The 12,010-nt window shown below is 60.6% G+C and overlaps 1 protein-coding gene across 1 annotated transcript in view; it reads right to left on the reverse strand.

Moving 5' to 3' along the window:
- Window positions 1-12,010, reverse strand: part of SBF1 (SET binding factor 1) — a 97,167-nt gene that overhangs the window by 50,388 nt on the left and 34,769 nt on the right. The window contains exons 3-5 of the mRNA XM_014961943.1: window positions 8,016-8,125; window positions 604-741; window positions 294-440 (exon numbers count right to left, since the gene is read on the reverse strand). Of these exons, the coding sequence (XP_014817429.1) occupies window positions 294-440; window positions 604-741; window positions 8,016-8,125 (395 nt within the window). The remainder of the gene's footprint in view (window positions 1-293; window positions 441-603; window positions 742-8,015; window positions 8,126-12,010) is intronic.

The following is a 12,010-nucleotide window of genomic DNA, read 5'->3' on the forward strand; positions in this document are numbered from 1 at the left end:
AATGCAGCACCTTTCAAGAAAATCAAGATGGCCAAGATAAATGCTCCCGCAGGAACGGGCTGTTCCTCCCCGTTTTTCTATGGACAGAACGGGGCCAAGGCCACCAGCTGCCCCCCGGGCTGGCTGCTCACTGGGGACGGGCCGCTCTCCCACGGGGGCCGTGCCAGGGTGGCTCCTGCAGCTCCTGCTCCTGCAGCGACCGCGTGGCTCCTGCCTGCTCCCGGAGCCTGCACTGAGGTTGCTCTTCCTCTCCCTGCTCCCCCCATCCCGGCCGTGGGGCGTCTTGAACTTACCCTGAACACCTCCGCGTGGTCCAGCCGCGACACCAGCACCAAGCTTTTGGGAGCAAAGAGCTGGGCGGGTTGAACGGGAGACGACGGCTCCTCTTCCTCCTCCTCCTCCTCCTCGTCCCCATCACCATTCCTGGAGTGGCCCTGAGTCTGGGGAGACACGCAGCAGCGTTAGAGAAAGGATGCTCTTCCCCCTCCCAAGCCTCTGACGCCAGGGCCCGGATTCCTCCGACGCGGGGAAAGCGGGAACCACCGGCCAAAGCTGAAGGTCAATCCCCCTCCCCAACCTGCCCCCCCGCCCCCCCCCCGGTACCTGCGTGCTCTCCACGGCCTCCCAGAAGGTGAAGCAGGCGCAGTAGTGCCGCTCCGAGTTGATGTCGGTCAGCACGGCCACGAAGAAGGTGGGGGGGTTCCTCTCGGTGAAGAGCTGCCAGCCGCTGGGTTGGCAGAACTGCAAGGGAGGGCAGGGGAGGAGAGGGGGGTCAGGGGGGCCTGAGGAGCCCCGCATTGCCCCCCTGCCCTCGTCCCCACATCGCTTCGGTGGCAGGAGCTGGGAGCTGCGGGGGCTGGAGGGTGTGAAAGCAAATCGCTGGGTGCTGACAGCTCCGGGCACTGGCACCGCGGGGAACTGGCACCACCAGGGACCAACACCATCGGGTACCAACAGCTCTGGGTACCGACACCTCTGGGAACTGGCACCAGCAGGGACCAACACCATCAGGTACTGACACCATCGGGTACTGACAGCTCCGGGAACCAGCACCTCTGGGAACTGGCACCACCAGGGACCAACACCATTGGGTACCAACACCACCAGGAACCAGAACCTCTGGGTACTGACACCACCAGGGACCAAAACCATCAGGTACCAACACCATCGGGTACCGACACCATTGGGTACCAACAGCTCCGGGTACCAACAGCTCTGGGAACTGGCACCACCTGGGATCAACACCATCAGGTAGCGACACCATTGGGTACCAACAGCTCTGGGAACCAACACCTCTGGGAACTGGCACTACCAGGTACCGACAGCTCTGGGTACTGGCACCTCCAGGAACCAGGACCACCAGGGACTGACACCAGCAGGTACTGACACCACCAGGAACCAGCACCTCTGGGTACTGACACCATCAGGGAATGACAGCACCAGGTACCGAAACCACCCAATGTACCGGCACCTCCAGGTACTGACACCACCAGAGACCAACACCATCAGGGACCGACACCACCAGATACCGACACCGTGGGTACCAACACCACCGGGTACTGAAACCATCAGGTACTGACACCACCGGAGACCAACACCACCAAGGACTGACACCATCAGGCACTAACACCAACGGGGACTGACACCACCAGGTACTGACATCGCTGAGTACCAACACTGCCAGGTACCGACACCCCTGGGGACCAACACCACTGGGGACCGACACCTCCAGATCCTGACACCACCAGGTACCAACACCACCAGGGAGTGACACCACTGGGCACCAACACCACCAGGGACCGACACCACCAGGGAGTGACACCATTGGGCACCGACACCACCAGGTACCAGCTCCCAGGGAAGGGAGCATGGTGTGGCAGCAGGTCCCCTAAAGAGTATATAGGGAAACTGGGCTGTGCCACCTTCTCTGGCACCCACCATGGTCCAGGGAGGGGGGAACACTGGCCACAGCCTCCTGTCCCCTCCGTGGGGGAGAACTGGGCAGGCACCTTCCCCTCCAGGATCTGCCTGGAGAAACCCAAGCTGGGAGGAAGGGTGAGGGGATGCCCTGGCCAAGCCCAGGATCCTCCATCACCCTGTGCCCATCCCGGAGCCACAGGAGCTCCCCCAGCAGAGGGGCTGCGAGGTGGCTACCTGCAACCAGCATGGAGCCCGTGAGGGTTGCCAGACCCAGCAAGGTCCCCGGGGGCCACCAAGGTGCCGGGTGGCCACACACAGGCATGGCACAGACTCCCGGGAGGAAAGGCCACGTGTCCCAGGCCCACCCTGGGAGGTGGCACTGCTCCTTGGGGACAGGCAGAGGGATACCACAGGCCCAGGCTGCGCCAACACCGCACCCCAGGCAGCTCCCACCACAGTTTTACCCATTTCTGGGGACTTTCCAAACACCCTCCCCGTGGCCGGTGGGTAATTCCAGCAGCCAGAGGCCACAGGATCCCCCCGGGGTTTCAAAGCCTCAAGGGATTTTTCTTTATTTCCTCAGCATTTGCACTTGGCTGGTGAGGAGCTGCGGAAAATTCCCGATATTTCTGGGACTTCACTGGAGCGGGAAAGCTCGGCTCGTTGTGAGGCCGTGGCCCGACTCACCCCGAGGACGAGGATGGGAATAAGGCGGCAACGAGGCCAGAAAGGGCTGACAGGACACAAAGCTGCAGAAATCACTGCTCCAGCCCAAAAGTCCCCCCGTACTCAGCCCTGGGGAGGCCACACCTCGAGTGTTGTGTCCAGTTTTGAGCACCTCAACACAAGAGAGATCTGGAGGGTGCAGAGGAGGGCAACGAAGCTGGTGAGGGGCCTGGAGAACAAATCGTACGAAGAGCGATTGAAGGAGCTGTGACTGTTTGAGGAAGAGGAGGCTGAGGGGAGACCTCATCACTCTCTACAACTACGTGAAAGAACGTTGTTGAGAGGCTGGTGCTGGTCTCTTCTCACAAGTAATTAGTGACAGAACAAGAGGGAACGGCTTCAAGCTCCAACAGGACAGGTTTAGACTGAACATGAGGAAAGAGTTTTTCACAGCAAGAGTGGTCAGAGACTGGAACAGGCTGCCCAGGGAGAGGGTTGAGTCACCATCCCTGAGTGTGTTTAAGAGTCGTTCAGATGCGGTGTTGGGGGATATGGTGTAGGGGAGGACTTTGTAGAGTGGGGTTGATGGTTGGACTCAATGATCCCAAGGGTCTTTTCCAACCTGAATGAGTCTATGATTCTAACCCTTGCAAATCGAAGCCGTTTCCAACCTGGTGAAGTTTTCCAGCTGCCCGTGCCCACCTTCCCACTCCATGTCCATGTCCGTGCATGCTCGTAGGTCACAGCTCCGTGCAAACACCTCCCAGAGGATGCAGAAACGAGGAGGGGGAAGCACACAGAGCTGCTGCCCCGGAGGACTCTGCTGCTGGGTCCCACCAGCACTTCCCGACCACCACATCCTGGTGCCAAGGGACACGCTCCCTGGCCATGGCATCAAACCTTCCCAGAGGAGGCAGGAAGGCACGAGATGTTGGGGGTCAAAGTGTGCTCATCCAGAGGCCTCAGAAATGGAAGCTGGGATCTCCTGGGCTGTTCCTCTACTAGGGGACCCTGGGAAGACATGGGCATCACCACCACCACCACTGGTGGGCACAGGCTCTGCTCCCCAGCCGTGCCATCTCCAGAGCCAAGGAGCCACAGCCCATTCCAGAGGGAATGATGCCACCGCTGAACGGGCACAGGGAAACGGTGGTGTGAGACCAACGTGAACACACTTCAGCCTCTTCACTTGGGGTGTCACCTACTCAGGCCAAGGAACGGCTCCACCACCTTCTGCCCCTGACATGAGAGCTCAGTGAGGGCCACCAGAGCCCTCGGTCCCACCACGGGAGGGACCCACCTGAGCTCCAGGCACCAAGCCACCCTGGGGCCCTTCCCAAGCCATGGGATAGCAAGTCAGCTTCCTAAAAACTGCATTGCTGAGAGCAACGGGTCACTTCAAGCCACAGCAGGTGACACCCTGGATGGGGTCACATCACTGGGGTACAGGCTATGCCCTGGCTGTGCCCTGGTGTCACTCGCAGCCCAGTTTGACTGCGCCCAATGCTCCTCAGGCAATCTATCCTGCAAAACTCTACATAAAGCAGCCACGTAAAGCACCAGGGACAGAGATGTCTGACCTCCCCAACCACTGCCTTGTTTCAAGCCAGATCCTCTCAAAAGGACAAACATCCTCCATGAAAGATGATAGAATCATAGAATTGTCCAGGTTGGAAGGGACCTTTCAGATCATGGAGTCCAACCACCAACCCAGCACTGCCAAACCCACCACTGCCCCATGTCCCTCAGCACCACGTCTGCCCGGCTTTGAAATCCCTCCAGGGATGGGGATTCTACCACGGGTGCAGATGGGTGGAGGTTGGCTGGTGACTAGAACAAGTGTCCTCCAGCAGCAGCCTGATGGTGGCCGATGGTGGTACCGTGGTGCTCCACAACACCGACGGTGTCGCAGTTAAAGGAAGACAAAGCAGAACTGAAGACCTCCGTGGATCTGCAAGAGGTGAGCCCTTCACCTGTGCCTTTCCCCAACTCAGATCCATGCTGGGCGGGACACTCACCCCACACTCGCTTCCCCATGGCGTGGGCAAACCCAACGCTCCCAGTGCTCTGCCCTTGGGTGACACCAAACATGGGACATGCTGATGGGGCTCCTCGGAGAACCAGAGTGAGCTGCAGACATCCAGAAGATAATAAAGTCTCCAACCTTCCAGGAAGGTGGTGTTGATGGAAGTAGCTGAGCTGGGGGATGAACTGCAGCCCCCCCAGCCCGGCGCTGGCGGATGCCCCAGCCCGGCTGCACCTAGGCCTTCCTGGAGCAACAGCCCTTGGTTTGTCTGGGAAACCCCCCCGGGAAGGCCGAGCTGTGTGCCGGGCTCTGCAGACACTGCCTGCAGCAGTTTGAGCAATAAAACCACCCTCTCGTGACAGTGTGTGCGTGTGTCTGTCCAGCCAGCCCTGCTTCCCACCGCCCTGCACGGCCCAGGCTGCTTTAGCACCTTCAGGGCTTCCACCATCACAGCTCCGGCCTTTCCCACCCTTCTCAGGATCCCTTTTGCAAGGATCTAGCCCATGTTTGTAGAATCACAGACTGGTTTGGGTGGGAAGGGAGCTCAAAGCCCCCCCAGTGCCCCCCCCTGCCCTGGGCAGGGACCCCTCCCACCACACCAGGTTGCTCCAAGCCCCCTCCACCCTGCCCTTGAACCCCTCCAGGGATGGGGCAGCCACAGCTTCTCTGCCCAACCTGGGCCAGGCTCTCACCACCCTCTGGGGGAAGGATTTCCTCCCAAGATCTCACCTAAATCTCCCCTCTTTCAGTGTCAAATCCTTCCCCCTCCTCCTATGGCTACACGATGATGCCCCAAGACATCTCCTTGATAATTTCTTTCCACCCTGGAAAGCTACAGGAGTATAAGAAGTTCCACCTAAACACGAGGAGGAACTTCTTTCCTGTGAGGGTGGCAGAGCCCTGGCAGAGGCTGCCCAGAGAGGTGGTGGAGTCTCCTTCTCTGGAGACATTCAAAAACCGCCTGGACAAGATCCTGTGCAACCTGCTCTGGGTAGACCCACTCCCATGTTGGGGTTGGACTTGATGATCCCCAGAGGTCCCTTCCAACCCCACATGATTCCATGATCCCGTGCCTCTCTCCAGAGGAACTCCCAGCCATTAATAGGAGATGGGTTTGTTTGGAAATGCTGTCAGGCAGCGCAAGGGCAGAAGCTACAAATTCCTCCCCCCTCCCCACACACCCCCAAAAACCTTCTCCCCAAAAAAGCTGTTGAAAAGCACCACGGCAACGGCTGCAACGCAAGGTACGACCCCGCACCCCCGGGTGGGCTCCCTCCACTTTTCGGAAGCTGCCCTGGCTTCAGCCCTACGTGCGGGTCACCCAGGGCTTGTGGGAAGCCTCGGAGCCACCCTCGGCTCCCAACAGGACGGGGCTCCAATTGTTTAAATTCCAGGGATTTTTTGGCTGGACAGTTTGACCCTTGGGGAAAAAAAGCAGCTTTCCTCTTTCTTGGGACCGTTCCCAAGTCCCCTGCAGACAAGCAGGAAACACTAACCAGAAAAAATAATATATACTTTTGCCTCAGACAAAATAGCACGTAAAATTCCAAAATTGCGCTGGAGTTGGGGCGAGCACGCGATGGGGAGAGGAGCTGGTCACCGCCACCGACCCCGGGAACCAGCCACGCGGCACGACTTGGTGGCCACAGAGGTAACTGCTGAAGCCAAGTGGCCAGGACAGGGCAGAGGGACGAGGCCGGGGATGAGAGATGTGTCCAGGTCTGACACCCTCTGCTCCAGGGGGTCCCCGGCCAAAACGAGTCCCCTCATCAGAGATGCACAAATGCCCATCGTCAAGTCCTAGAATCATTCAGGTTGGAAGAGACCCTTGGGATCATCGAGTCCAACCATCTACCCTACTCTAACCATTCATCAAGTCCTAGAATCATAGAATGGTTTGGGTTGAAGGGCGCTTAAAGCCCCCCCAGTGCCGCCCCCTGCCCTGGGCAGGGACACCTCCCACCACACCACGTTGCTCCAAGCCCCCTCCACCCTGCCCTTGAACCCCTCCAGGGCTGGGGCAGCCACAGCTTCTCTGGCCACCCTGGGCCAGGCTCTCCCCACCCTCCCACCAAACAAGTTCTTCCCCACAGCTCAGCTCCATCTCCCCTCTTGCAGGGTCCAACCCTTCCCCCTCCTCCTAGGGCTCCCCTCCCTCATCCAGAGTCCCTCCCCAGCTTTCCTGGAGCCCCCCCCTTGAGGGACTGGAAGGGGCTCCAAGGTCTCCCTGGAGCCTTCTCTTCTCCAGGCTGAACCCCCCAACTCTCTCAGCCCCCCCTCCCAGCAGAGGGGCTCCAGCCCTCCCAGCATCTCCGTGGCCTCCTCTGGCCCCCTCCAACAGCTCCGTGTCCCCCCCAAGCCCTTCTGGGCAGGGCTGCTCCCCATCCCTCCATCCCCAGCCTGGGCTGGGCCCGGGGGCTGCCCCCACCCAGGGACAGGACCCTGCCCTTGGACTCCCCACGAGGGTCTCTGGCCGGTGACTCAGGAGGGAGGTGAGGACAGTCCCAGCACCATGAGGCTCACAAGGCAGTGAAGGAACCTCTGAAGCCTCGTACCTCTCCAGGTTTTGCACTCCAGTGTGCTCCAGTTGGAAACAGGGAAGAACTGGAGTGGGGAGGAGGAGAGCAGCGTAGAGGGGGGCTCAGTTTAGGGGTGCAAAGGGTCTGGAGAACCACAGCCCAACCCACAGGCTTCGGCTGGCAGCGGAGCACCAGCTCCTCTCCTCCAGAGCTCCGAGGCAGCAGGGAGGCAGCAGGGGAGGCTCCGAGAACTCCCAGTCAAATTTAGCAACCGAGGAGAACAATCCCATTATCCTTGATTAGTTGAAAGCTGGTTTGTGAAGAACCCACGCAGTGCCAAATTAGGCTGGGTGTGTCCCTCTATGGGTATGACCCGGCAGGGACGGCAACCTCAAAGGACTGGCAGCAGCAGGAGAACGTGCCCGGAGGGAGGGCTGGGGAGGGGAGGCAGGGCCAGTAGCCCGCTGGAGGCTGAGCTGGCCCCGCTGGCCCGAGGAGGGGAGAGGTTTGCTCGGTGGAGAGCTTGGGAGAGGCCCGACGATGGCCAATGGGGCTATTCATACTGACGTGCATCCCTGCGGCTGCTCCAGGAAACATTCCAGCATCCCGAGCGGCTGGAGGAGGAGCGGGAGCAGAGCGGCCAGGAGAGGAGGCAGCCCCAGGCAGGGCAGGCAGCGGGGATGGCTCCGGGCTGGGAGCCAGCATGCTGGATCCCATGGTTTTCCAGGGCTGGAGATGTGTCGGGGGGTGGGTGGGAACCCCTCTCTGCTGGGGTCAGACCCAGTGAGGTGTGGGCACGCAGTGTCACGGTGTCACAAGCCCCACGGTGTCACCTCCACCGCGTGCCGGCCGCGCTCCCCCGTCCCGAGGGACAGCACACTCACCATCCCGAGGGACAGCACACTCACCAGCTCGATGCCCTGGGGAAAGGGGTTGTCCTCCCAGTCCTTCTCCGGGAAGCGCTGGAGAATCTGTCCCTGTCCATCCGCGCTCCCTGCGGAGACCAGAGCGGGGTTAGAGACCGGCAGCGGGTACCAAAGCCCCGGGACACCCCGGCACCGCCGCAGCCCCCCACGGACACCAGGGAGGAGACCCCGGCCCCTTCCACACACACGGCCCCACGGCCCCTTCCGCGGGGAAAAGCCCTGATTTTAATGGAGCCCTGAGCAAACAGCCCTCAGGCTCCTTATCTGAGGGTGCGTAAGAGGCGAAGCAGACTCGTGGCCGATCTCCGGCCGAGCTGCAGTTTCCTTCCTCGTGTCGCCAACGCCAGCTCCCACAGGCAGGTCTGGAACCGCAATTCCCGGCTCCTTATCTACAACCCGGGGCTTGACATTTTCCCCGAACAATGGCATCGTTCTGCTGGGTTCTGCTTTCGGAGCTGCCGTTTCCCGGTGGCTTTATGGCACCTGGAGCCTGCCCCGCGGCTGGGGGAGCGCTCCCACCCACGCCTGCCCAAATAACAACCTGCTTTTCACCCACACCGTGCCCCGATCCCGCTGGCCAGGCCACAGAAACGGGCACGGCGGCGAGCGGGCCAGCTCTTCTGGTGGCCACCAGCTCTCGGGACAGCTTCAAGCAATGGCTAAAGCACCGCTGAAACTCGGGCAGCTCCTACTGCTTCTCCTTAAAACTCCTTCAAGGCTTCCTTCTTCCCTCCCAGCAGCGCTTCGACGCCGGCCACGGCCTTTCAGCGACGAAGCTGCTCGGGGTAAAACCCTGCTCTGGTGGATTGAGCTGGACTCTGGGAATTGGGAACCCAGGGAAGGATTTTCTCCTGCCACCAGTGAGATACAGCAAAGAAGGCAGGCAGCCCGGCCACGCGGGACCAGCCCAGTCCCCGCTGAGCTGTGGGGGGGTTACTGCATCCCCTGCGTGGTCCCAGGGGACGCCTACATCTCCTGTCCCCCCCAGTAACACCTTCTGGCTTTGGGAGCATGAGCATCCCTCTGGCACGGCTGGATTTTGGCCCTGGGACCTCCGACGGGGCCAGAGCAGCAGGAGGAGCCTCGCCAGGAGCCGTGCACCACCAAAGGACTATTCTGGGCTGCACTCGCCACCAGCCGCTCACCACAGCTCCATTTAGCAGAACAAGGCACCAGAAAAGATACCACTTAGAGTCTGAGGACCAAAACGGAAAGGTCAGGGCCAAGCTGTGCAGAAAATAGCATCAAGCGCCAGGTTAACCCAATTTCCCCCCCTCTGTGCTCAAACACCACTGCCCCCCCCAGCCAGGTCCCACACGCAGGGTGCTCCGGCCGAACGCGTTAAGACCTGTCTCCTCCCGGGACAAACGACCCGGCTCAGGCTTCACAGGCAGGAAAAACCCTTTTTAGACCCACAGGCCAGGCTTGCAGCCCCCCAACAGTCCCGTACCCTCCACCACGGCTTCTCCAGCAGCTTCCCCAGCTGGAGCACTGGGACCAGTGCTGGGCTCCCCAGTTCCAGAAGGACAGGGAAGTGGTGGAGAGGGCAGAGCAAAGGGCTGCCAAGATGGTGAGGGGACTAGAGCATCTCTGTGCTGAGGAAAGGCTGAGGGACTTGGGTGTGTTTAGTGTGGAGAAGAGCAGAGGGAGGGGGGATCTGCTCAAGGCCTGGCAATCCTTCCAGGGTGGGTGTCAGGAGGATGGGGCCAGGCTTTTCCCAGTGGTGCCCAGGGCCAGGCCAAGAGGGAACGGGCACCAACTGGAGCAGGGGAAGCTCCATGGGAACACCATGAGGAGGCCGTTGTTTGGTGTGAGGGTGGCAGAGGCCTGGCAGAGGCTGCCCAGAGAGGTGGTGGAGTCTCCTTCTCTGGAGACATTCCAACCCTCTGGAGATGTTCCTGTGAGACCTGCTCTGGGTGGACCTGCTCTGGCAGGGGGTTGCCCTAGACGATCTCCAGAGGTCCCTGCCAACCCCATGTGATTCTGTGCCCACGTGTCCTCACTCGCACTCCCTTGGTGGCAAGGGACAGAGGTACAAGAGCATCCTCAATGCCAACATGAAACTCACTCCAGGCGGCGTCAGAACAAGCGGAAACTCGACCCCCTGGGTTTTCTCAAAGCCACCGTGTTTTTTATCATTCTGTGGGCTGGGAACATCCTGATTTTTGCGGCTGGCATCAGCCGGCAGCCTGATGCAGGGATTCTGGCCAGCTGGGCCACCAGGTGCCCTCCTCAGCTCCTCCTTGGCCGGCCTGATCCTTGCTTTCCTACTTCCCATCATCACACACGCAGCGTCGGAGCCGCTCGGGGCCGTATCAGGCCGTTCCATCAGCGCGGCCCTTCCTGTGGTGGGGAGCAGGAGCAGGACCAGCCCCACCGATTCCCCTGCCCTCCCCGGCCCAGCTGCCTGGGAAAGGAAAGCACGTGTGTGTGTGTGTGTGTGTGTGTGTGCGCCTGCGGACACGGGCACCAGCGCAGCTGCCTGGCTTCACCGCCTTCCTTCCTGCCGCCGCGCGGCGAAAAGGCCGGCACGACTCACGGTGACACCTGGTCGGGGCAGCCTGTTACCGTCCTAACGAGCCTGGAGCTATATTTGGAAGTTTATGAGATGTTATCATAATACAGGAAATTCTAAATAAGCAAAAAAAGTTAAGCGCTCAGCTGACACAACACGACCAGCTGACCTTAACCCCCGGGCGGCGGGGGCTGGCACGCCGGGACGCTCCGGGAACGGCCGCTTCCCGCTCCCGTGGGGTCACGGCCAAGGCAGAGCCCCCCCCCGCTCCCCTCGCTCCGTGTCTGCTCAGAGACACCAGGAGCTCGGACTGAACGTCCTGCAGAAAGACCAAGCCAGGAGCCATCTCCAGGGACCCCAACCCACGTTTCCAGAGTGTCTCCAATCCACCTCCTGGGACCCCAACCCATGTTTCCAGAGTATTTCCAGTCCATCTCCCAGGATCCCAACCCACGTTTCCAGAGTGTCTCCAATCCACCTCCTGGGACCCCAACCCATGTTTCCAGAGTTCCTCCAGTCCCCCTCAGAGAGGTGTCCACCTTCCCTGGCCAGCTTTGCAGAGCAGCCAGAGGAAAGGTGTCACAGTCCTGGTCACCCACCCCGTCTGTGCCCGCAGGGTCTGGCCAACCCTGAGGAACCCAACCCTGCAGCACCTTCTCCGGCCACTGCGGGAGCTGGACCTTCTCTGCGCGGCCTCCTGCGATGCCGGAGTGAGGAGAGATGCAGGAGAAGTGCATTTTCAGGTGTTTTTTTAGGCCAAGGACCTTGTTTGGAAGGAGCCCTTTCCCAGCACTCGTACCTCCCGGCGGCTGGGGGCCGGGGAGGGTGTTCCCCCCGCGGGGCGGTACAACCAGTAGGGTCAGAAATGGGCTCTCCTGCAGGCTCAGGCACGACTCCCACGCCCCCAAACCCCAAAAACTGGCTCTGATGTAAGGCAGGGGATAGAACACCGAGCTCCCACAGCCTCAACACATGAGGGAGGGGGTGCTCCAGCCTTCCTGCTCCCCCGGAGACGGGGGGGGCCTGGCTCTGCTGGGACACAACGGGGGGACACACTGCAAACAGGGAAACCTGCCACCACAGGGAGATGGACCTCAGCTTCTGCACTGCTTTGAAGTGCCCTCAGCAGAGCCCTCTGAGAGCTGCTCCCTATCCCAAAGATTATTCTCAAAGAAATCTGATTATTCCCGAAGAAATTATTTTATAAGTTCAGCTGTTTAAAACCCTTATAAAATGCTTTGCGCCACAAAGCAGCGACCAGAGCCACCGAGGTGGCCTCCTGCGAAGCAGAATTAACCCACATGGCACGAAGCCACAACACGCTGCCTGAAAGGGGACCTGAGGCTCCTGCCACGAGCCCTGAGCTCTGCGGTGAGTGATGCAACCTGCCCAAAATCGTGCCCGAAGCCCGCTCCGTGGGATGAAACCAGGCACCGGC

The sequence above is a fragment of the Calidris pugnax genome, unplaced genomic scaffold (assembly GCF_001431845.1).
Source record: "Calidris pugnax isolate Ruff unplaced genomic scaffold, ASM143184v1 scaffold459, whole genome shotgun sequence".
In the NCBI taxonomy this organism is placed as follows: Eukaryota; Metazoa; Chordata; class Aves; order Charadriiformes; family Scolopacidae; genus Calidris; species Calidris pugnax.